Source organism: Hydra vulgaris, chromosome 11, assembly GCF_038396675.1.
Source record: "Hydra vulgaris chromosome 11, alternate assembly HydraT2T_AEP".
In the NCBI taxonomy this organism is placed as follows: Eukaryota; Metazoa; Cnidaria; class Hydrozoa; order Anthoathecata; family Hydridae; genus Hydra; species Hydra vulgaris.
The window spans coordinates 38517501-38542500 of record NC_088930.1 but is presented as its reverse complement, the minus strand read 5'-3'; the positions used below and the strand labels follow the sequence as shown (position 1 = coordinate 38542500).

General features: G+C 26.7%; 1 protein-coding gene across 6 annotated transcripts in view; it reads right to left on the bottom strand.

Moving 5' to 3' along the window:
• Nucleotides 1–1715: 1715 nt before the first annotated feature.
• Nucleotides 1716–25000, bottom strand: part of LOC100201911 (dual 3',5'-cyclic-AMP and -GMP phosphodiesterase 11A) — a 69531-nt gene continuing 46246 nt past the window's right edge. For all 6 annotated transcript variants that reach the window (XM_065811008.1, XM_065811011.1, XM_065811009.1 and 3 more), the window contains 13 exons: nucleotides 23095–23206; nucleotides 15907–15974; nucleotides 14675–14767; nucleotides 10467–10517; nucleotides 9957–10103; nucleotides 8975–9082; nucleotides 6374–6483; nucleotides 6016–6103; nucleotides 4310–4410; nucleotides 4089–4230; nucleotides 3910–3984; nucleotides 3741–3824; nucleotides 1716–2144 (listed from right to left, as the gene is read on the bottom strand). In XM_065811008.1, the coding sequence (XP_065667080.1) occupies nucleotides 1983–2144; nucleotides 3741–3824; nucleotides 3910–3984; nucleotides 4089–4230; nucleotides 4310–4410; nucleotides 6016–6103; nucleotides 6374–6483; nucleotides 8975–9082; nucleotides 9957–10103; nucleotides 10467–10517; nucleotides 14675–14767; nucleotides 15907–15974; nucleotides 23095–23206 (1341 nt within the window). In that variant the 3' untranslated portion in view covers nucleotides 1716–1982. The remainder of the gene's footprint in view (nucleotides 2145–3740; nucleotides 3825–3909; nucleotides 3985–4088; nucleotides 4231–4309; nucleotides 4411–6015; nucleotides 6104–6373; nucleotides 6484–8974; nucleotides 9083–9956; nucleotides 10104–10466; nucleotides 10518–14674; nucleotides 14768–15906; nucleotides 15975–23094; nucleotides 23207–25000) is intronic.

Here is a 25000-nt window from a genome sequence, read left to right as displayed (position 1 = left end):
CGGATCTGGCAGATACTAAATTGTGAGTTTTTCTTGTAGAAATTTCTTCAGACCATTGTGATACTCTAGAGAACTTAAAAAAACTGATATATTGGTTTATTAATGTATAAATCCATGACACCATTTTGTGTTAAACCACTTTTCGGCTTCGGATATGAGACATGACCTCGGCCATCGGACATGAGTAGAAGAGATGATTTGATTTCTTTTTGTGTTTTTATTTTTCAAATGTTCACATCCGTTCAAGTTTTATTTAAATTTTTCGATCGATGATTGAAAAAATAGTGTAATTGGTTTGACCGGGTTTTACTCTAGTTTGTTATAAAGTATTTTTTAAAGAAACTTAGAAAATAAATTGAAATTGCTCTATAATTACTTAAAATAGACCTCCAGCTTAATAACTAGGTAAGATTTTTGCTACTTTTAGATTTGCAGAGGCAATCCTTACTATAAATGTAAAGCTAAAATATCTTTACATTTAAAATAATTTTTTTTATAGCAGAAATGGATTAAAATTAATTATTAATAGAGCATAACTAGTAATCGAAATAGCATCCTAGTTTTTTGCTGTTTCATCTTTTGATAAAATATGTAATTCTTGAATAAAAAAAGTCGTGCACTAAAAACTAATAAATTATTAAATAAATAGACTTTATGCGTTAAAGTAATAAAAAGTACGCCAGGAGCGACTTTAGTTCCGGTTAGGTTACTATAAAGATAATACCTGCACACATTTGAATAGAGCATGTTACTTTTGTCACCTGTGTTTTAAGTATACTTATAATCTTTCTCGAAATTTTACCGAATGTCAAAACTTTACTTTTGAAAAAGAAATTAAAAAAGGGTAGGATTTGGTAATGTTTTAAGAACAAAATCAAAACTAAATTCAAAATGGCCGAAATTTAATAAACTTCAGACTAAAATATTTACTTTTAAAAAGAAAAGTTTAACCAAAACTTACTTAATATAAGATTTACAAAATAACAAACCAATAATAAAGAAAAATAAATAAAAAAAAAATCATTAATAAATTTTTAAAAATAAAAAGCTTTAATACTTAATTTCTTTCTTTTTAAAATACTAGACTAATATTTAAATATTCTAGTTTAGGTTAATATTTAAATATTTTAGTTTTGATTAATATTTAAATATTTTAATTTAGACTAATATTTAAATACTTTAGTCTAGACTAATATTTAAATATTTTAGTTTAGACTAATATTTAAATATTTTAGTTTAGGTTAATATTTAAATATTTTAGTTTAGACTAATATTTAAATATTTTAGTTTAGACTAATATTTAAATATTTTAGTCTAGACTAATATTTAAATATTTTAGTTTAGACTAATATTTAAATATTTTAGTTTAGACCAATATTTAAATATTTTAGATTAGAGTTATAATAAACTAAATAATCTTTTTTGCTATAAAAAAAGAAAAATACATTAAAAATGATTTACTCTGATTTTTGAAAATGCTTCTGCTAACAATTTAAATATATATATAATTTTTATAACTTAAATTATAAAACTTAATAAATAAAACAAATTTTGGGGTGATTTTGTCGCGCTTCGGCCCACTGTGATCTAGTATAAATTGGGTATTTCAGTGTAATTCCTCTATTATGAAAAGTGTTTATAGGGCAACCAATTAGGATTATGAAAACGTTAAACATTTCAAAATTGTGTATTTAAAAACGCAAGAATAATAATTGTTTAAAATGCTTTTAAACAAGGAAATTAATCCTTATTGATTATTATTATCAAAAACATTTTATTTACACCATCATTTAAACTAAAACGTTTAATGTTTCATCTGCTTTTATTTACAAAACGTTTAATGTTTTGTATGCTTTTATCTGTAAAACATTTTAAATATTGTCTTCACATCAAAAATCAATCGATTTTGATTTTTCGGGCTGTCAAATACATTCCACCAAATCAAATACACTCCATACTTAATAGCATTATTAAATAGTAACTCAAAATACATCTTGATCTGGTATTAGTGGATGTAAGACAGGTTCTGCATCAGCGCTTATTTCACCTTGCTCAAGCTTTTTGTTCATATCCGACCACTTTACTTTATTCTCCTCGGCACCCTTAAGCAGCGGAAGCAGAAGTGGATTGAAATCGGACAACACCTAAAAAAAGTAGCTTTAAAAGCCAATCGCAAAAATCACAAAACAAGTACATTTTGTTATTGAAAAATAACCCCGTTGAAGAATCAACTAAAATGCAAGAATTGTCCACCTTTTTATTTATTTATTTTTTGACCACAAGCTGATCGTTTTAATTTTTTTGAATAATCTGCCAACCTTTACAATAGGTTACACACTTACCTGATTGTCTAAAATGTCTATGACTTGAAATTAAAAATAAGGCTATTTTTGAAATATCTAGAGAAGTTAGAAATTTTTTCTCTCAGATAACTTTGGTTCACTAAAACCCAAAATATTGTTTTTAATGATATTAATTATTCTAATTGAAATTTTAAAAAATAATTGATTTTATTTGTCAAATGATGGTTGGAATTTAATTCCATGAATTTTTTACATGTATGTTCTCTAGAACTCCTTAATATCATATATTTATGCTGATAAATAACCTTAAATAATAAGTTACTAGTTAATATTTATAAACCAAGTTTATGTAGTTACTGCACCAGTTCCATAAACTTTTCTACGGACATTGTAGTTCTTAATAATAAGCTCATAAAACAGTCTTAAGTTGTATCAAAACAGTCATATATTTTTTTTTGCATCTAGTTTAAGGCGGCAATTGTTTTTAATAGATGCAACCTTCGGTATAAAAATACTTAAATTTTTAAAATACTTACAAAAAAAAAGTTAAAATATTTTTTAAATGCTTGAAATCATTATATTCTGTTGTTTGTTGAAAAATACTCTTGCAAACCAGTAAATGTTTTTTCAAACTCTGGATTAAACAAATCAACTATGCAGAGCTTCATTTTATATGTAATTCATGTTAAAACATACTTACAACTTTAGCCATGTCGTAAAACTGTTTAACACGCTAATAAATGCCGGAGATTGCTTAGAGCCTGGGAACGAAAAACCTATATTAATTTATATTCTAGCATGTAAAAGCAGATGAAAACTTATTCGAGTATTTAAAATTTTTTTTTTCAAATATTATGTTTAGAAATAACACTTATGAAAAATGTGCGCCTTTATCAAAGGTTATAGGTTTACTTTTGAATGCCAGGTGATTTTTTAATAAAATATTCGAAAAAATAGCAAATAAAACTACCTAAAAATATAAGCATATTATAAAACTTTGATTTTCAAAAATACTTATAAATTTTAGTCTTATTTGGAATTTATATTTATATAATTTATATTTATTTTGGAATAATTTTTTTGGATAATTCTCCATTTAGGCAAGCGATGCATACTATTTTGGGGATTTTGGTTCCCAGGGTCTACTCAGCACAATTTCTACCAAATCATTGTTACTTAATTAAAATACCAAAAAAGTTCTGGATTTTCCAATGTAGGTCATTAAACTTGATTTATGGACAGAAATGATTTTTTACTAAATAAGAATTTTCTACTTAATAAGAATTTTTTTATATTTTCTACTAAAAATATTTTGAATAATAAACTCATAATATACCAGCTAAAATAAAAGTAATTTTAAAATTTTATTTTATCTTTAACTAATTAAACTTAAACATTTTTTTTTGTAAAACTGTTGCAAAGTGCTAAATAACATACTTTATAAATAGGTATACACATTGTTTGAAAGAACTGAGCTTGTAACTTGGGTAACTGCAAAACATGGTTGCGGTCCATCATTTCCTAAAATAAAATTTCCTTTAAAATTTTTTTTGGTTGTTACAATTAAAATACATAACTACATGTGCATTCAGGTACAACAACCTACTTTGGGCTCAACATGAAGTTTATCACGCTCCATGTCACCTTGATGAAAAAATTCACTTGTCACTAAATGAACAACCTAAACCACAAAAGTCATAACATTAACTTCATTTAATTATGTGCGAATCACTTTTTGATTCTTTTTATTACTCAAAACAATTATCTTATTCTAAAAATTAATACTCTTTTTTGTATTTCCCATGGTTTAGTAATACCATTCAAGTCACAAGCCGTCATTAGCATACTTCTCAACATTGATCGGTGTTCATACTTGTTGGTATCGAACAAACCACCTTTAACGGTCACTTCAAAAGCATCTCGCTGCCTAACCAATCAAAAAATTACTTTTATTATTTAAAGCTGCTTCAAATTAACAAATAACTTGTGTATTTGTTACAACATACCTTATATAGTTAGATAAATCTGTAGCTAGGATAGCATGTTTAATTAACTTCATCAGCTTTCTATACTCTTCTGAAGGAATCCTTGAAAATATATTGTTACCCTGAATTTTTTTAAAAAAAGTGAATATTAAAAATTTTAAATTAAAATGACAGGAAATTTTGAAAGACAAAAAGCATATGAAACAAAAAAACATTTTTAGACATTCTATCAAAATTAAAAGCTATCAAAAATACATATGGCTAATTTCAGGGTGAAAAGATAATAAAATTTAAAAATTAATTAAAATAATTCAAATTTATTGTGGTTTTCCATACTTTGGCTTTTCTTTGTATTTTCAAACATTTCCAAAAAAAAATTATACTGGCATTTCATTGTAACAATGCACAGAAAAAGAATGGTTAACAGAATAAGGGTTATTGTTAAGCAAACTACAACATTAAGAGTTTAATAAGTCAATGTCAAACTAAGCACAGACGTACATGATTATTTATTCATTGCATTTGCCTTGGCTTTTAAAAAATTTCAGAAAGGGATTAGAAATAGAGAAGAAACACACTTGAAATCACCAAACGGGCACAGGACGTCTTTTAAATGTCTTTTGAACATTTTGGACACCTTTTGAACATTCAAAAAACGTCTTATTTAGGCTCTGTGCCCACTGGGCAGTTCAATTTTAGGTCATTAGAAAAAAATATCTTGCAAAATCTTGTCATTTTTATGTTCAGAATGATAACATTTAGTATGATACTGTTCAGAATGATAACACTCAGAATGATATTGTTCAGAGTGATAACATACAAAATGAGAGCATTCAGAACATAACATTCAGAATGTTATTGTTCTGAAAACAAAACTTTACAGAAAATTAAAGTCAAAAATATGTTGGTGAAAAAATACTTTTCTAGCCTCGCATTACATTTTTTTATTATTATTTTTTTATTCTGATTCACTCCCAACAAGGCTGCAAGCAACCACTGGGAGTTACTAGAAAAAATAGAATAGAGTTATAGAGCAAGGAAACGGTTGACAGAAGACTTGAAAAGTTGAAGTTTGTATAACTCAGGAAAACATGTCGATAGGAGAGAGTTCCAAAGCGTTGAAGTACGGGGAAAAAAACTAGATGAATAAAAGTTTTTAGAGCATGCAGGGACAAATACAGTAAAAGAATGAGACTTTGCTGAATGACGAGTCAAACAAGATTGAGTTTTAGTTGATACTAAGCTCATGTTTAAATTATCATCTTGTATCAGCATTGAATCATTAAAATTATATCTAACTTGTGCTATAGCATCTTAATTTAAGCCTGTTTTAGAGCAGCAATTTTCGGAGTTATAGAAAAACTTTTATTAGAAAAAATCCCTTCCCTGATTGGTCCATTAAACTATGGAAATAACCGGATATAAAGTAAATCTGAATCACTAAATGATATAATAAAAAATATATTGAAACACAAAATTAGTATTATATTCAAGTCAAATATAGTACTTGTTCTAGATTGCAGTGACATTTTTTTCAACTTTCAAAATATATTGTTAATTTACAATTTTCTTTATATTTGTTTCAATTAAAAGATATGCTTCAAACAAGCATAATTTTAAAATTTGCTTATAAATAATTTGCAATAAAAAACAACAGCATTATGACAAACACAATTTTTGATAAAATCAAATTTTAGGAATTCAATACTTTAAAAATGTTTCTTTACCTCACTGTTGAGGATCATGACAGCACGATTAAAATGATGATGTTCTAATGTTGATGTGCTGTACAACTTTACAAGGGGAGAATCCGTTCTAAAAATGGATCATTAATAATTATTTAAAAAAAAATTTAGCAGACAAAATAATTTTTGAAACAATTGCATAAAACAAGCCTTAACTGCAACAAAAAAAAAAAAAAAAAAAAAAAAAAAAAAATTAAAAAATAACATTTAAAATAAAATATAACTAATAATATGATTCATATTTAAAGATTCCAAGGAAAAAAATTTATTTTATAAAAATTTATTAATTATATAACTACTTAAGTTTTTTTATAATTTACATAAACTTAATATAAACTACTTCATTTGAAACTCGTTGTTTGTTCCTCTGTGATCAAGGTCATGACAAAGACATCCAACAAGCAACGCTAGACATTCTTTTGAGCTAAATTGTTCACTCATTTTTCCAGTCTAAAAAAGTATAGAAAATTTTTTAAAAGAAAATAAAAAATTAAGCGCTATATATATATAAATTTTTAATATAAAAATATTAAAAAACTCAATTTGCTTTTCAAATTAAATTTCAGTTAATTAAGAAAAAAAAACTAAAATCACAAAGAAATCATAAAAGTTTGTACCTAAAACCTATTCTACTTATACAGGAGTTTATTAAATGATTTTAACTATAAAAAACTGAAAATAAAAATATTTATTTGAAATTGCTTTAACTATTTTTTCAAATTAGAATTATTAAATATAATTCTTTTTTAAGCAACCACTACTTAAGTTGGGAGTTAACAAAAGGTACAAAAGAGAATTAAAGAGAATAGAATAAAAAATATTGTTAACAAGAAAGAAAACAGTTGATAGAAGACTTAAAAATTGTATGAGCCAGTAAAACATTAAAATGGGAGAGAATTCCAAACCATAGATGTGCAAGATAAAAAAAACTAGAAAAGGTTTTTAGAACATAATGCAATAATTACAATTAAGTATAGGAGTATAAAATTGTCAAGCACAATAAGATTTCAATAGATTGTAAATATGGTTTCCATGAGGTCATTGAAAGTGAAAAATAATCCAAGAATATATTAAGTAAATGACTTAGTACGAGTGTTGCTATTCATCAATATGCAAATAATAAATATTTCTAAATACAATCTCAATAAAACATTGCTAATATTACCAGCAGTAAAAACTGTGTTTCATGTGGGTTAAAATTTAGCACCAACTGCAAGCTATCACAGAAGAAAATTTAGGCTGACTTGTTGACTGCTGTAACTGAAAGATTTTATCGTCCATTAGATGGAGGCTGAGAGGCTAAAGCAATTGCTCATGTATCTAAAGCTTTTAACAAAGATTGAAATGCTGGTATTCTCCATAAGCTTTTTTCATATGGTGTATGTGAGAAAGTTTTTATCAAATCGCTTCTTTCTAAATGTTTTATTAAATTCATCATCATAGGCCAACACTATTCTTCATTTCCAGTAACTTCTGGGGTACCTAAAGGTTCTATCTTTGGCCCTGTTTGGCTCCCTGCTTAGTTTCTTATCAACATTAATGATCTTCCTGACAACCCTGCATCTTAAGTTATTCTTATCGCTGATGACTCAACTTTATTCTCCTGCCTTTACAAAAAGTTTTCTCTTTTCAATCACTTAGAATAGGCAGCCAATCTTAAATCTGATCTCATTTCTGTAACAGATTGAAGTTTGCAATGGCTTGTAAATTTTAACTCCAACAAAAATCAGTTATTTACTGCAAACAACTATCGCAATACTGTCAACATTCCTATATTAATGAACGGCAACCCTCTCACTCTTCTTTACATCTTCTTGGATTATTGCTTACTATTGACCTTTCATGGAAACCATATATACAATCGATTGCTAAATTAGCATCTGCTAAGGTTGCTTCTCTTTATAGTGCTAGCCATTTTCTTTCTCCTGATTATGGAATAATCAGGAGAAAGAAAATGGCAAGCACAGATTTCTGGAATAATCAGGAGAAAGAAAATGGCAAGCAATGGATTTTCTCTACCTCATTTTGGACGGACATTTGGGATGGTCTTCTAATAATGCTCTTTTTCTTCTAGACAAGGTCCAAAAACACATTGTAAACATAGTTGGATTCGCTCTATCTGTTAAGCTTGAGTTGTATCTCTTTCTCTTTTCCGCAAATACTATCATGAATGCTGCTCAAAGGAACTATCATCTCTAGTTTTATCAACTAAAGCTCATTCTCACTTGACTTGTCATTCAGCAAAATCTCATTCTTTTATTGTATGTGTCACTGCACGCTCTAAAAACTTTTATTCATCTAGTTTTTCATCGCACATCAACACTTTAGAACTCTCTTCCATCTTCATGTTTTCCTGACTCATACAACCTTCAACTTTTCAAGTCTTCTGTCAACCGTTTCCTTACTCTATAACTCTATTCTTTTTTTCTAGTAACTCATAACTCAATAGTGGTTGCTTGCAGCCTTGTTGACAATGAATCAGAATAAAAATAAAAAAAATTGAAAAAATTCAAACATATTTCAAAACCCCTTGAAAATTCGAGTTACATGAATTCAACTGTGTATAATTATAAAGATTATGGAGGAGGAGCTTTATGTATAAAAAAATACCATTTGAATATGTTTAGTTATATTTTTAACTAAAGGTTCTTTAGGTTATTTATTTGTTTTAAACTATTTTTTATCTTAAATTCAACTCATTTTAATGCAAGTAAAATATAAACATATATACTAAAATTTAAACATATCTACTAAAATATAAATATAAATTTTGATATATTATTATATAATAATATGATATATATTTTTTTATAAATAAAATATAAATTCTAGTGCAAATAAAATATAAAAATAAACAAAATTTAAACATATTTACTTTAATATAAAAAAATATACTAAAATACAAAAAAACTTATATCTGCTAAGCTATTATTTTACATACTGTTAATGCAGCAAACATGGACTGAGTTACATTAAATGCATGTCTCCAATTATGATAAATAACTCTTCGATAGTTATTCTTCACTGTAATTAAAAACCGACATAGTACCTGAAAACAAAGAAATTATAAACTAATAAGAAAATAAGTTCATAAAACTTGACCAATAGTTGCAATATTATACCATGAGTTATATATTATTGTTGCAAAACTCTATTAAACTATTCCACAAATTTACTAGAAGCAATAAAAATTATAAAATTAAAGCATCTTTTAACTTGTTTTTTTGTTGTTGTTTGTTTTGTAACAAACAACTTATAGAAAAACAAGACATTTTGTAAAAAAAACCAAGGTTTGTTTTCAAAAAGTCTTGTTTTTATATAACTTAGAGGTGTAAAGGGTTGGAAAATTTTAAAAAAAGTTGCCCAATCTTAAACAAGTTAATTCAAATTTTAAAATGTATTATCTATAATATTAACTTATAAGCTTACTGGAGGTGTTAATCTAAATTATGTTAATTCATTCCAGTAATGCATTTCACAACAAATAAGTCAAGTTACACTTCTAGTTTTTACTAACAATAATAACCACTACAAAGAGACAAAATTATAATAGTGCCTTGTTACACCATCCATCCTGTCTTTTCTTAGCTGGGGTGACATGGAATAAATAGGTTGATACTTTAAAGTTAACCTTATATATTTTGATCATAAAAAACTATGGCCCTCTGCCCCAAAATTAGAGCACTTAATTTTCAAATTACATTTTAACACAAACATGCTTTTACATAGAATTTAGATGATTGTTTTAAAAGATTCTTTAAAAGTTGAGGTAGTAAAACTGTTATTGTAAGGAACATTTTTTACCATAAAAATTTGTGTATATATATATATATATATGCATGGTATCTTTTAAAAAATGCATTAAAAACTTAAATTAAGAAATTTAAAGATTTACATAAAAGCTGAAAAATTTTATATCTAACCTCATACTCGATTTGATATTTTTTAAGAAAACCAAATTCTTTAAACATTCTTATAGATGCTGTTAGCATTTCATGTTCCATCAAAGAGAAGTCATCGAAAGACAGACTTGTTAAATTTAATGCTTGACATTGAGGAATTATTGATAACTGTGGTTTATGAAAAATAAAATATCATTAATAAATGTAACAAGTTCTACTTATTAGAATATTAGTATAATGCATTATCATATTATGATAAATTACATAACTGAAAAATTATGTATATTAAAATAAAACATGAATTGACAAAAACTTCCATTAAAACTTGAAAAAGCTGTCAAAGTGTGCAACTCACACTTGCTGGTACTTCTACCATCTAAAGCATTAAAGCTATACAATAGTATAGTAGAGAATCATCAAATATTGTAGTATAGTTTTAATGCTATAATAAATTTACCCATTTAAAATGGGTATAATTATTCTTCCAAATAAATCATTAAAATTATTAATATGTAAAAAAAAAAAACTTACTTTTAACTTATCAACATCAACTTGTCTTGCATTAGTATGATATGATAAAGCCTGCAATAAAAAAACAATTTGAAAACTGTTAATAAAAAATAATCAACTGATTAAATAATTAACTTAATAAAGAAACTTGCTTGAAAATATTTTGAGTTTTTTACTAAAAACTTTTACAACACAAAGATCACCAATACTATCACTAACACTATCACAAAAGCTATAAGCATTACCAAATTTTACTTTGAAAAACAAGTGAATATTGTTTACAAAAACGAAAACATCTTTAACCACTTTTTGACAGTTTATATACATAAGTAAAAGTGATTTATCTACTTCTAAAAGTGTTTTATTCAGCAATTTGATTATTTAACATTAGGTGCAACATACAAACCCCAGCCACATATACAGTCATTTAATTATAACAGAAAGGTATTATCACAATTAACATGCTTTCAAGGTATTTTGATATGACAGGAAAACTTCATATGCACCACTCAAAATTAATTATAATTGGGTGATTTCATTATTCAAAGTGTTGACCAGTAATAAAAGATAAACTATTGTTAGCTTCAATTTTGTGACTCTTGTTTAATAGTTTAAAAAATTTATGTTTTGCTTTAATTCTATTTTTCAAAATCGTATTTAAATATATTGTTTACATAATTATTTTTAAAATTTAGATAAGGATTTGCTAGAGATCCGGCTTTTATGACAAAGAACACATAAAAAAATAAATTATTTTTACAAGTTTGGTGCTGCTTTTTCCTCTGCAAAAGCCAGACATCTGCCAACCCTATTTAGATGGATCATTTACTGTTACAATTATTTACAGGAATTTTAAAGTGCTTTGAGGTGTTTATTTTATTTAAATAATCATCATTTTTTTAGCAGCCTTGCTTCCACACTTATACAGGCAAGACCTTTCTCATAATGTTGTTTCTTAAACAGATACCATCTTGAGCAATTTCTTAATTCTAGCATTTTTATGTTGTCTAAAACATACACTGTCTAAACTTTATGTCTGTAATATTTAAGTCAGGTCAGGCCTAGGATCATCATGATTACACTGCTACTGGTAACACTTAATCCAGTACAACCTGTTACATATCCGGCTTGCTGCCTTGTAGGACTCACTCTAAGCAAAGGCTAGAGGAAGTGAATTTCCTGTTATCAATACTTTCTAATATCTGTCATATCTATAGTGGTATCTTTTATATTTTTGTTATATAGTTGAAGATGTCTTAGTTACTATGTTAGCTCACAGGTAAGTTATTGCTCTGTCTGGTTTGGCGTTCATTCACCTGTATGTAACTTTATGTATATTTGTGTTTTGTCTAAACATCTGGCACGGTGTTAGCTCACCAGTTAGTTACTATACATATGTTTATGCCCTGTTTAAACCTATGGTGTATTTTTAGCTCAGGTACTAACCAGTTTTTATACATATATAATATGTTTGTCTTAATTTCCAATACTCCTTTAGATAAAATGTTTTTCTTAATTTAAATCTAAAATCTCCTATTCAATACATTAGTGTACTGCTTACAGATGTAACTACTTTTAACCATTCCAGATCAGGTCTGGTTCAGGATTGTCACAATCACCCTACTACTGGTAACATAAAACTCAGTACTATCTTGCTATCTCCTAATGCCTTGTAGAATTCATTTTCCTTGTAGGATTGTTGACCAGCCTTGCATTCCTTCTTCATCTACTAGGCTTATAGATGTAAACTTGTGTTACATTGTTTACTGCCAAGAATGATGAATGCTGGATCTTCTTAACCTTACTCAGATTTTTGCTTGTGTCTCTTTAAAAGATTTAAAGACCTCAATAACTACATGCTTAACCTGGGCATATACTTACGCATCAACTTTTTTTTTTTTTTTTTTTTTTTTTAAACATCTTCGCTTCCAACAAGGCTGCAAGCAGCCACTAATTAAAGTTGGAAGTTACTGTAAGAGAAAAGATGAAGATTGTAGAGCAAGATAACGATTGACGGACGACTTAAAAGATTGCATATTTACTTAAATATTGCATAAAACTTACATATCTGTCATGAAATCAGGTTTGAATCTTCAAATTATTCTTTTATGCGCTTCTATTTAAAACCCCTTTACTGAATTGCCTTTCCCTTTGTTCTTTATTGTTCAATGTCTCTTCAAGGCTGACACCACTGACCCAGCTGCCACTAAAGCCCATAACTTCTGCATATCTCAATCTCTTACTCAGATAACTTTGTGACTCATTTTTATAAAACCCTAATCACTTACCTTCTCTCCTTAAATTTTGTCTTGTCTCTACCTGTAGACTGTGTTCAGTTTCTCCTTCTTTTGTAATCTTCTGGATCCAGGCAAGTATGGCTTAAATTACCATCATTTTTTCCGCAACTATTTTTAAAGTACCACATTTTGACAGATCTATATAAAGATTTCTAAATGGTTACTGCCATTTTATTTGTGCCACTATCCACTATAAAGACCAGATTAAGGGCCTGCTCTATAATCTGGTTTTTATAGCAGATAGTGGCACCAACCATATCTTTCTTTTTGCTACCAACTGGCTTTCTTAACCAACCATACCTTTCTTTTTGCTAAAAAATGACTTATAATTGGTTGGACCCTTCACACAGACTATTTGGCAGGTTAGAGAAGCACTGATTTCCAATGATGCACTCAACCACTAATAATTGAAAAATAGAGTTATTTAAAAATGCTGTCATTTTTGGTGTGAACATGACAAGTTTATAATGTTTGCATTTTCAGATCTTAAATCAAAACAAAGTGATAGAAGCATCTCAAAATGGCAAAAAATTAAACTTTATAGGCGAATGGACAATATACTTTTAGATATATTTGAATTCTACTGCAACAAGTAGCTTATATTTTGCCCATTTATTGCAGATAGTATTAGCTAATCAGAAAACTTACCTGTAAAGACTTATGAATGAATAGAAAAATGCTACAGTTAACTTCAATTTGGCACTTTTTAGCAATTTTTAGATTTTTTTTATAGTTGAGAGGTTATAATTTTTCTCTAATATGATGAGGGAACTATACAGAAAATAGTTCTAGAAAAAATGAGACACATGTTGAATGTAAAAAAAAATCTATAAGGCTCTAAAGTAGTCTATTTTGACCATTTGTAAATTGAGGGGGACCACAATGATGTGTTTATAATGCTTTAATTTCGAAGCTGTTTTACGTGGAAGTCTGAAGTTTCAAATTTTATCCATTTACATAATGCACATTATAATATGTAAAAACCAGGAAAATCAGATGGTGTCCCACAAAGTTTTCTTTATTATGGTTGAAATATAATAAACTGACCCACTAATAAAATTAACACTCACTAGACTCCTCATTCATCAAACCTGAATACTCTTACTGTATTTGTCCCTTCATGAACTAAAACTTTTATTCATCTAGTTTTTTACTCGCTCATTAATGCTTTGGAACTCTCCCATCCTCATGTTTTCCGGACTCATTCAACCTAAAACTTTTCAAATCTTCTGGTTTTTTTTCTTGAAGATTACTCAAACATAAAATGTTAACATAACAACTACTTATTCTTTTATTTTACTTATATTTTTTTATAAAGAACATCAGTGGGATAAAATATAAAAAAGTTTAACACAACATTCCTTTTTTATAAAGAACATCAGTGGGATAAAATAAAAAAGTTTAACACAACATTCCTTTTTTATAAAGAACATCAGTGGGATAAAATATAAAAAAGTTTAACACAACATTCCTTTAAAAAATTATATTGCAAACATTCATATTTAGATAAATAAAAATATTTAACAGCTATGAAAAATACATTTGACAGTTAACAATTTTAGTAACTCAAACAAAAAACTATTAGAGAGCTTTACATTTTATGTGCTAAATGTTTTAAAACTGCAAAATAAATATAATTCAAAACTTCAAAAAATATTATAGAAATAAATCATCCTGATTTCTACAGCTTAACATTACTGGTTATCTGTATGTATAAATTCAACACCTTAACATTACCGGTTATCTGTATGTATATATTCAACAGATTAACATTACCGGTTATCTGTATGTATATATTCAAGGTCATATTTATTAATATAGTTTAAAAATTCATAGTAAATCAAAATAACAAAAATAAGGCATTATACTAAATTATTCATTTAATTTATACTTCATTAATTGAAAAAAAAAGTAAATTAACAAAACAAAAACCTCAATAGCCACAGTTTGTTGTGCTTTTCCTTTTAATATTTTATCATACATGATACAGTTATTAATGCCAAGTCCAGAAAATATTGCAAAACCCTTAAAAATAAATACTTATATGCAAAACAAAGTTTATTTATGTGTAAATAGTTCTTTATAAACCTAATTAAATATTTTAATATAATATTTATTTATATGTGGATATTTAAATATATATAATACATACATATATATCTAATATATATATATATATATATATATATATATATATATATATATATATATATATATATATATATATATACATGTATGTGGATACATATATTCCATATATTTATCCACATTTATAGAGATTTCTTTTTGTTAGCAAAGTAAACCAAATGCTTTGAAATGTTTATTGATCCCATGCACAAATATATTCTATCAGTGCCATACTCTTTAAACTATATGTCATAAGATTTACAAAATACGAATGCTATATATGCCACAATGTTTGCAGTAAGCAGGACTACAATAAAAATAGAGATTCCCAAGACTACAATTAAAAATAGAGATTCCTAGACTCCAAATGTTAAATTTAATTTCAAATACCAGATTCCAAAACAAAAATCATGAAAATTATCTCATAACTTATGAACAGAAAGATCTTGAGAAAATTGTCAAAGTCTAAGAAAATTATCTTGACAAGTTTTCTAGTGTCAATATATGGTAACATAGTAACCTAGGATTATATATGGTAAGGACATATATATTCCTACATAGGATATATATGGTAGGACATAGGATATATATGGTAGGACAATATATGGTAACATAGTAACCTAGGATTTTGATACTTATTTAAATATCTTATTTTAAATTTTTAGTATTGCCTTGTATTGGAGTGATGCAAAATAGTAAATATTACAAAACTTTATATTGTTTTATGATAATGTAATTGGTCATAATGAAATCTAATTTACCACTTGATAAGGAAAGCTATATTGATAAAATAATAAAACAAGAGTTTTATTATTGAATCAGTTTAGCTTTTCTAATCAAGTGGTAAATTAGATTTCATTATGACCAATTAGATTATCATAAAACAATAAAAAAAAAATTTTATTTAATATTATTGAGTCATTTGGGTTGCTTTTTTGTTAAATTAATTTGTTAAATAAATAACTGTAAATGTTGCAAATTTTATTACAATAAATATCACAACGATAAAGTAAATCCTTTTGTAAAAAAACTAATACCTCTATCAATTTTCTGTCATTTTCAGTAAAAAAATTGCTAACTTTTCTTTCACATAATTTTACAACTCCTAAAATTACAATAAAAATTTAAATATACAAAAATAAAAAACGAACTACTCAACATAATAACCAACCATAATATAAAAATATAGGCTATGATAAGACATATATGGTAATAAGATATACATAAAATATACAAGATATATAATACACATGACATAGATAAACTATAAATTGCATATGCGATATTCAATGTAACATGGTACACAAAATTGAAATTACAGGTCATAAATTGTTTTAGGTACACAGAATAATAAAAAAAGTTTATATGAAATAATATATTGAACAGTGTAAAAGGTATATGCAATAATATTATCATAAGTGTATAAGGTATATCAAATAAAGAATCAAAAATTATTTAATTCTTTATTTGATATACTTATAAACTTAGGATTGTTGCTAAGTGCTAAATCTTAAGTAAAGTATAAGAAGTGAGCTGTTCTTTGAACAGTTATCACTTCTTACACTTTACTTAAGATTTATTCTCAATAATATTTTTTAATGTATGATTGAAAATATTTATTCAGTCTCAATGATACAAGCATTAGGTATTAGATACACACTGATGACACCGTACTGAAATAGAGAGCTGAGGGGACTTTAGTGCATACATCAAGTGAGGGTTTAGGGGTTTGGTAGGTATCATTTAGTTAAGAAAGAATATTTATAACAGCAAAAAAAATAAAAGGTTTCTCTTTATTCTTTGTTTTTTCTTCTTTTTCTAAAAATTCAAAGTTCACATTTAAAAACTAAAGTTCACAAAATAAATTAGAAAACTGCATCGTTATACAAATATCATTGTTCCATCCAGGAATAATGCAAAGTAATTTCTGCCATTACCATATCAAGTAACCTGTAGTCTTTTAGGGCTAAGCTTGCAAGTTATGTGAGGGTGTAAGTCTTTTTGAGAAAACTGTTCATGATTGATCCTCACATTCTAAGTTGGGTAGTTTTTCTGTTTTAATTTTTATAATTCTGACAGAGACAGAGTATGATATAATTTAAGTTCAGTTATTTCAAAACCAAATACACAATTATCAAGCCCATAAAATTAATTAGATGCTCCTACCATAATTTTCAAAAAAAAAAGACATTTTCCAACATTTTTAACAGCTTACCTGGTGACTGTAAACACAGAAGAGAAAGCTAGGCCAATCAATAGTGCAAGCTTTCTTATCTAGGGTCAGGCACACTGTACATTGAGTTATACGCCCAGGAAGCAAGCTTTTTTACTAAGTCTTTCTTTGTAACCTGTATATATATCTACACTCTATGGCTAATCTAAAAAGGAGTCTTTACTCAATTGATCATAGTGTAACTTCATTTTGGTTTGAGCTTTCTGAATATTTTTTACTGCAAGGTTTTGTGCCGATCCCAGGTCAAGCTGTTGAATAAGTAATTTGGTTTTGTTGGAAGGATCATTTCCAGGTAATAGATTAATATTGTGTGATAGTGGACCATTTCTTACATATGTTAAAATAAATGGTGTTTTCCCAATGCTAGCAGATATACTATGTAAAACCATTTATTTGAGGGTGATAAGCATTTTATTTTGATAGCCAATCGCATTATTAATAATCATTTATCCTTTTTTTCTCACATCATTGATTGGGTTGCTTTACTTGTTGTTTTGTAATATTAGATTTTTTGTTACAATCGTCATGACAAAAAAAACATAAAAATACTTGTAAAGCTATAAAAACTCAGCATATAATAATATCAATGTACTAAATACACACAATAAATGATTTTTTTTTAGCATGTCGTTTGCTGCATTAAGTTTGACAATGTTGTTTTGTTCAAAAGTGATAAAAAGTAAAAGTAAAAACAACCATCACACTACGCAGATTTAACTTCTGGAAAATTTCAAGCCATTTCTATTTTCAGTTCATTTTAAATAGCTTAAAGAGTGTCAAATGTTACGACTGTGACTTATGAGTAATTACCCATACATATATACATACATACATACATACATACATACATACATACATACATACATACATACATACACACAAACAAACATAAATACATACAAACATACAAACATACATACACACAAATTATATATATATATATATATATATATATATATATATATATATTATATATATATTATATATATATATTATATATATATAATATATATATATTATATATATTATATATATATGTACATATATATATTATATATATATATATATATATATATATATATATATATATATATATATATATATATATATATATATATATATATATATATATATATATATATATATATATATATATATATATATATATATATATATATATATATATATATATATATATATATATATATATATATATATATATATATATATATATATATATATATATATATATATATATATATATATATATATATATATATATATATATATATATATATATATATATATATATATATATATATATATATATAGATATATATATATATATATATATATATATGTATATATATATATATATATATATATATATATGTATATATATATATATATATATATATATATATATATATATATATATATATATATATATATGTATATATATATATATATATATGTATATATATATTAGGGCTGGTACTGATTAATTTTTTTTTGTTCGATTAATCGTCTAAAATTTTAATCGATTAATTTCGATTAATTCTAAAGTCGACAGAATAACCTGCTTTTCACCACTGGTGAGGTGAAGTTGTTATTGGTAAACGTTAACTAACTACAGTATTCACAAACGTTAACAAACAAGACACTTAATGCCTGCTATACTGTATTCAGTTTAATTGACAAGTACAAGTAGGCATCACTTTAGCCAGTCACGTAAACAAACGAGGACGTTAACGCTTTCTGGAAGTAGACAAGATCGCAGTTTGTTGACAATCTGTTGAAGTCTGCGCAAAAATGCTTCTAACGGAAGTACAGCCGAACATGTAGCATACTGTTTACTACCAATATACTCAGTATCTCCAGTGTAATTCTCGGGATGGTCAATATGATACTGCTTAATGGCATCTTTCACTTCCAGCAATCTAGCTAACATTAGGAAGGTACTGTTCCACCGCGTAGCTACATCCTGCTGCAATTTGTGAAACTTCACATCGTCAGACCTGTTAGAGGTACTGGCTTGGCTGGCCTTTAGCTCTGATGTATTCCTTGAACTGCGCTTAAAATGTCCAACTAGGTGTCGACATTTAGCCAGAATAGGAGATGAACCAGCTGCTTTCAAACCTGCTAGTATGCTCAGTTGAAGACAGTGTGCAATACACAGTATATGGCTGTAATCCGTCCGTCCTATAGCAGCAACCATATTTCGTGCACTGTCCGTTACGATACAGCTAATTTTTTCAGCAATGTTCCACGTTGCGGCAAACTCTTCATAGAAACTGGCAACATTATCAGCAGTGTGCCTTTCTTCAACATTTATGCAAGCTAAAGCGACAGATGTCAGTTTCCACTCAGAATCAATCCAATGACCTCTTATCCCACAGTACGATTCATTGTTGGTGGAGGTCCAAAAGTCAGTAGTTAGAGCAATACTATGAATGCATTCTAGAGCTTTCTTGTGCTCATTCAACTTCTCATTGTACATCTCTCCAATGACAGTGTCGATTGTACGGCGACTGGGCAAAGTATAAGTCTGGTTTTGAAGGGCAATACGAAGCACCGCCTCTAGTCCAGCATCTTCTACAATTGCTGTTGGACGTCCAGAACTGGCAATCCAATGAGCTATTGCCACCTTCAGGTCGGCTGAGACCTTTTCACTGACAGGCTTGTTTGACTGACACGTAAATAAATTGGTGATTGATTTTATCTGAGGGGTCATCTTACGTTCACTGTCGACAACCTGTTGATATTTCAGAGGATGCTTGTGCTGAAGGTGATAAGTCAGCGATGTGTTTGAGCCACGGAAAGCAAACTGTTTATTGCAGTGAACGCAGTATATTTTGTCACCTTCGTCTACTTTACCATCAGCATTCAACTTGAAAACAAAATGCTTGCTTAACTTTCCAGTTAAATGTTTGACAGAAACGTTGCTTTCATTAGTTGCCGCAGCCATATTTGCAAAACAAACTTTGTTTACTTTAGAAACGGATATAGAAATGTAAGATAATGTTCCCAGGTCAGTAAGTATTTTAAAATATGACAAAATTTTTAGTCGAGATTTTCAAGATACGCGCTTTCAAAATTAATTTTATATTTATCGAATTCTATTGAAAAATTCTAAATTTAATACTCTTTTTCGTCATGGCTAATGACTTTGAAACAATTGATTTTGAAAAGTTGCGTTTAGACATTTTTAAAACTTCTAATAACTTCTTTGCGAATGATTTATATGAAAACGATATATATTTTTTATAAATTTTTATGCTTAACATCTATCATATTAACAGATATCAAAATATATTTTTCATGCTAAAATTTAAATTAGGCCAAGTACCATACCACTTCACAAATAATTTCTTTATAAATAACGTTAATAAATATAATACAAGAGAAACAGGTAATCTTGAGTTTATGCTAATTGAAGAATATTAAAGTTAACTTTAATATTCGAGTAGTTTTAATACAACTAGTTGTACTTAATATATAATATATTACCTATATTGAACATAATATATATTATTCACTTGTAAGGGCTTCGTGATAAGATCAGTACGATCTTCTTGAAGTCCTGTCTGTACTATTTTAATTATAATTATAATCTCGTTTATATATTTTGACTAAGGAAACTTGTAAATATTACTATTATAAATTACGAAACTTGTAAATATATATATATGTACGGCAAAAAAAAAAAAAAAAAAAATAAGTAACGGAAAACCGGCAAAAATTAATCGAAATATTACTGATTAAAGAAATTTTAATCGATTAAATAAATTAGCGATTAATCGATTAATTAATTGTTAATTTCCGCAGCCCTAATATATATATATATATATATATATATATATATATATATATATATATATATATATATATATATATATATATATATATATATATATATATATAGATAGATAGATAGATAGATAGATAGATAGATAGATAGATAGATAGGTAGATACATTTCAACATGTTTCAGAGTAACATTTTTAAATTTTAGTTACATTTTCTTAATTTTAGGGTCATATACATTATTTTTTTATACTTTACTTAAAACGAAATCAATAAGATTTGGCAATGGTGTAAGTATAAGATTTGTTAATGGTGTCAAGCTCTTTGAATGTTGACTATTTTTATGTTTTAAATTGGACTTATGTCTGATGAACTTCTGGGCCATGAAAAATTAGAAATTTTTATCGAGGCAATCATTGACCAGGCTATGTGACATGTTATAGATCAAAAATGTAGAAAATAATTTGAATTAGTAACTTTTTTTAAGATCTATGTTGTAAATGAGAAAGCAAATAACAACATCATTGTGTGCAATGATAAAATAATGTGATTCAACTTGATTTGCTTCAAATGGGAGTTTGTCTTAAGCCATAAGAAATGTTGGTATTTCATGCCCTACTAGAGATAACTGGCTATTTGATCATCTAACAGTAGCTACTTGTTTGGTCTCAAAAAAATGAAACCTGATTGGATAACCAATTTACACAATTATTAGAAACATTGATATCATTTTACTCAAATTTGCTATTAGTTTTTTATTTAGTTTTTTTTTTGTGGCAGATGCTATTAAAACCATAAAACTGAAATCTGATAATTTCAGGGCCAATTTCATCTTTTTATAAACTGCTTATTAACTGTAGCGCACTTTTTTTGACAATCTTTCTAAGAATGTGAAAAAGTGCATAAAGGTTTAATAGAGCTTTAGCTTGATCTCTCTATCTTTTGCTATAAAGTAGCGGCATTGCTTATAAAGTTGTACTTGTAATATGTATAACATAAGTATATATCGTAAGTTTAAAATAAAATGAAAGGTACAAAGTGTCATTATGCTGTTTGGTATACTTTCCCACAATCATTTAAACTTTACTAATAAACTTAAAACATGTCGAAATAGCCACCAAATCATGTTAAAATCTCAGGGTTTTTTTGTACTTTCCATAAGTACTTAACTTCATAACATTACTTAACAATATAACACTTACAAATAACACTCATATAAAATTTGTAATGTAATAATTGCATTCAAGTAAAATGAAACTATCTTTTTCACAAAATTGTTTATATAAACTACTGTTTCTGTGAATTTTTAAAGCAACATAAAATTTTTTTTTGCTATATTACCATTCAAAAGTATTTAAAGGGATCCCAAACCGAGACATGTTGTGTTTATGTTAAAGAGAATGATAAAAAATGTTTGGGCTAAATATTTTTTATTAAAACAAAAGCATAAGTGCATACCAAGAAAAACTAACTTTTTATTTTAGTTGAAGCTCACCTTCTCCATTTTGTTGTAGGCTAAAAAGTAAGCATATTATACACTGCAATCTATAAACTTGATAATTAATTCAAGTGCGTTTTATTCCTCAGAGTTTTAGTACATGAAGTCATTGATTTTATTGTTTGTGTAAAAGATTGATTATGTAAACAAACAAAAAAATTGATGACAACATGTCTCAGAGGTTTGGGATCCCTTTAAACTCATGTTATAATTGTTATAATATATCAAAATGTTATAAAACTTTAATTATAAAAAAAAAGGCATATTGTGGGAGTGGTGAAATTAGTTTGAGTTTATTTTTTGCAATATCCACCTCCACAAAGATGTGAGCACCACTTCAATCAAAGAGGTTGATCTTTTTTAAAAAATATAACTTGTGTCCAATTCATTTAACTCTAAAACTCAAATCTTGTCAAACTCATATATTGTATAATGTAAAATGAAATAGAAATATCATAAAAGCATTTGTTAAAAAAAAATGTTTAATAATTTATAGACATTCCTATTCTTTACGCTTTACACATTTATTACCTAAATTAACTTGAGGATCATTATGAAAAACTGAAACTGTTAAATAAATAAAGGTTTAAGTTCAATCATTTTTAAATGAATTTTAAGATAAATATGATATATACAATAAACAATTAATTTTTAAGAAAAATATATACACAAATAATTAAATTGTACCAATAATTTGACCAATATTATTCCTAATTGGTATACATATATTTCCTCCATCTTGGTAAGTGAATGGCTTCACCGAACTAATTGGGGTTGCTTCCAATATGTTTCTTTTGTTCTAACCAAAAAGTAAAAACAATTAGAAAAACTTCTAAAATTAACTATAAACTATTTTATCATAAATCATTTTAGGAGCATTAGGAATTTGAGAATACATAAAAAGTTAGTATAACCTATCATGGTCTCAGTACATGTAATAATTGTCCTTCATATTTAAATACTACATACACTAACTAATTCTAATGTAGATATATGTACTAAAACCTTTGCCAATAGCAATTTCAGTATGAAATTACATTTCATTACAAGCGTAATCAGTAATATAGTATGAATATATATATATATGTACATGTATATATATATATATATATATATATATATATATATATATATATATATATATATATATATATATATATATATATATATATATATAACTTAAATTGCTAGTTTAGATGAGCACTCTGACGTCACACTAAGATAGCCATATGGTATAAAGATAATTAAAACTAGTGAAGAAATGCTCATCTAAACCAGCTATAGAAGATATATATATATATATATATATCTGCATTTTTTGGTGTTATACACCAAACATTTATATGTTTAAACTTATGTTAAATAAGGATGCTTTGCAAAAAGTTGCAATGATTGGAGCCTGGGAATGAAAAAACCCTAAAATTTTGGCAACAACTGCCCCAAACATGAGAGCAACAAGTTGATAAAATATTTCTTTTACTATTCTTAAATAAAATTATATTCATCAATAAATTTTAAATTTCATGCATTTATCTTTTAACTTTCTAAAGTTATGACCAAATAAAATTAAGTATAAACCATCATGCCACCATTTTATAAATCTCTATATATAACAATGATTAGGCGGGATGGAATTTTTAATTTAATGAATACCACCATCCCATTACTTTTATTTTCCACTTCTAGCACTATATATATATACATATCAGGGTTTATTCTAGATTATTTTCAACAGCACCAACAGTATTTGGGCGCCGCCCAAATTCAGATATTGAGGACCTTTATTTTTTGTTTTTGTTTTTACAACATATATCATTTTTTTTCACAAAAAAATGCTTACATACAGCAAATTTCTTTAAAAAGAGTGTTGGCATGGGGGTTACTGTTGCCCAAATTATTTTCCTAGAAGACCCTTGTATATATATATGTATATACATATATATATATACATTTATATATATATATCCTTACTTTTGTGGATTTAGATCAGCACTGTTCTAATATTTTTCATGCTTTAACCTTTAAAATGTTAACTTAAATCCAAACAGTTTCCTTAGAAAACGAAGAAAAAAAATTTACATCTCTAAATAGCATCAAATAGTCCAAACCCACAGTTGATGTATGTACTGAAGCCTCTGCAGATTACTGTTTTAGCTACAATCTAGTGGAAATATTACATGCAAAAAAAAAAGTTACACCAGAAACTTTTTACATTTTTGAAACCACCATACCTTGTACATTTATCTAAATTTTGAAAATATTCTGTCGATATCTTACAAAAAAAAAGAGGTTAATTGAGTGGGTCCTGGCTTCCTGTGTTCAAAGTAGGTAACTTTCAGAGATAGTGCAAATTTGAATTTTGTAATATTAATAAGAATAGATTCATACAATGTTTTACAAAATATTATGGTGATTGGAGTCTGAGAACAAGTTCAATCTAAAAGTTTGGGTCCCTGGCACCATGTATGAGTGAAATAAAATAAAATTAATTTTTTTCATATCTTAAACTAAATAAAAATTAATTGTTGGATTTAAAATTTTATCAATAAATCATTTGTTATTAAAAAGTAATAGACATTTCAATTTTTATATT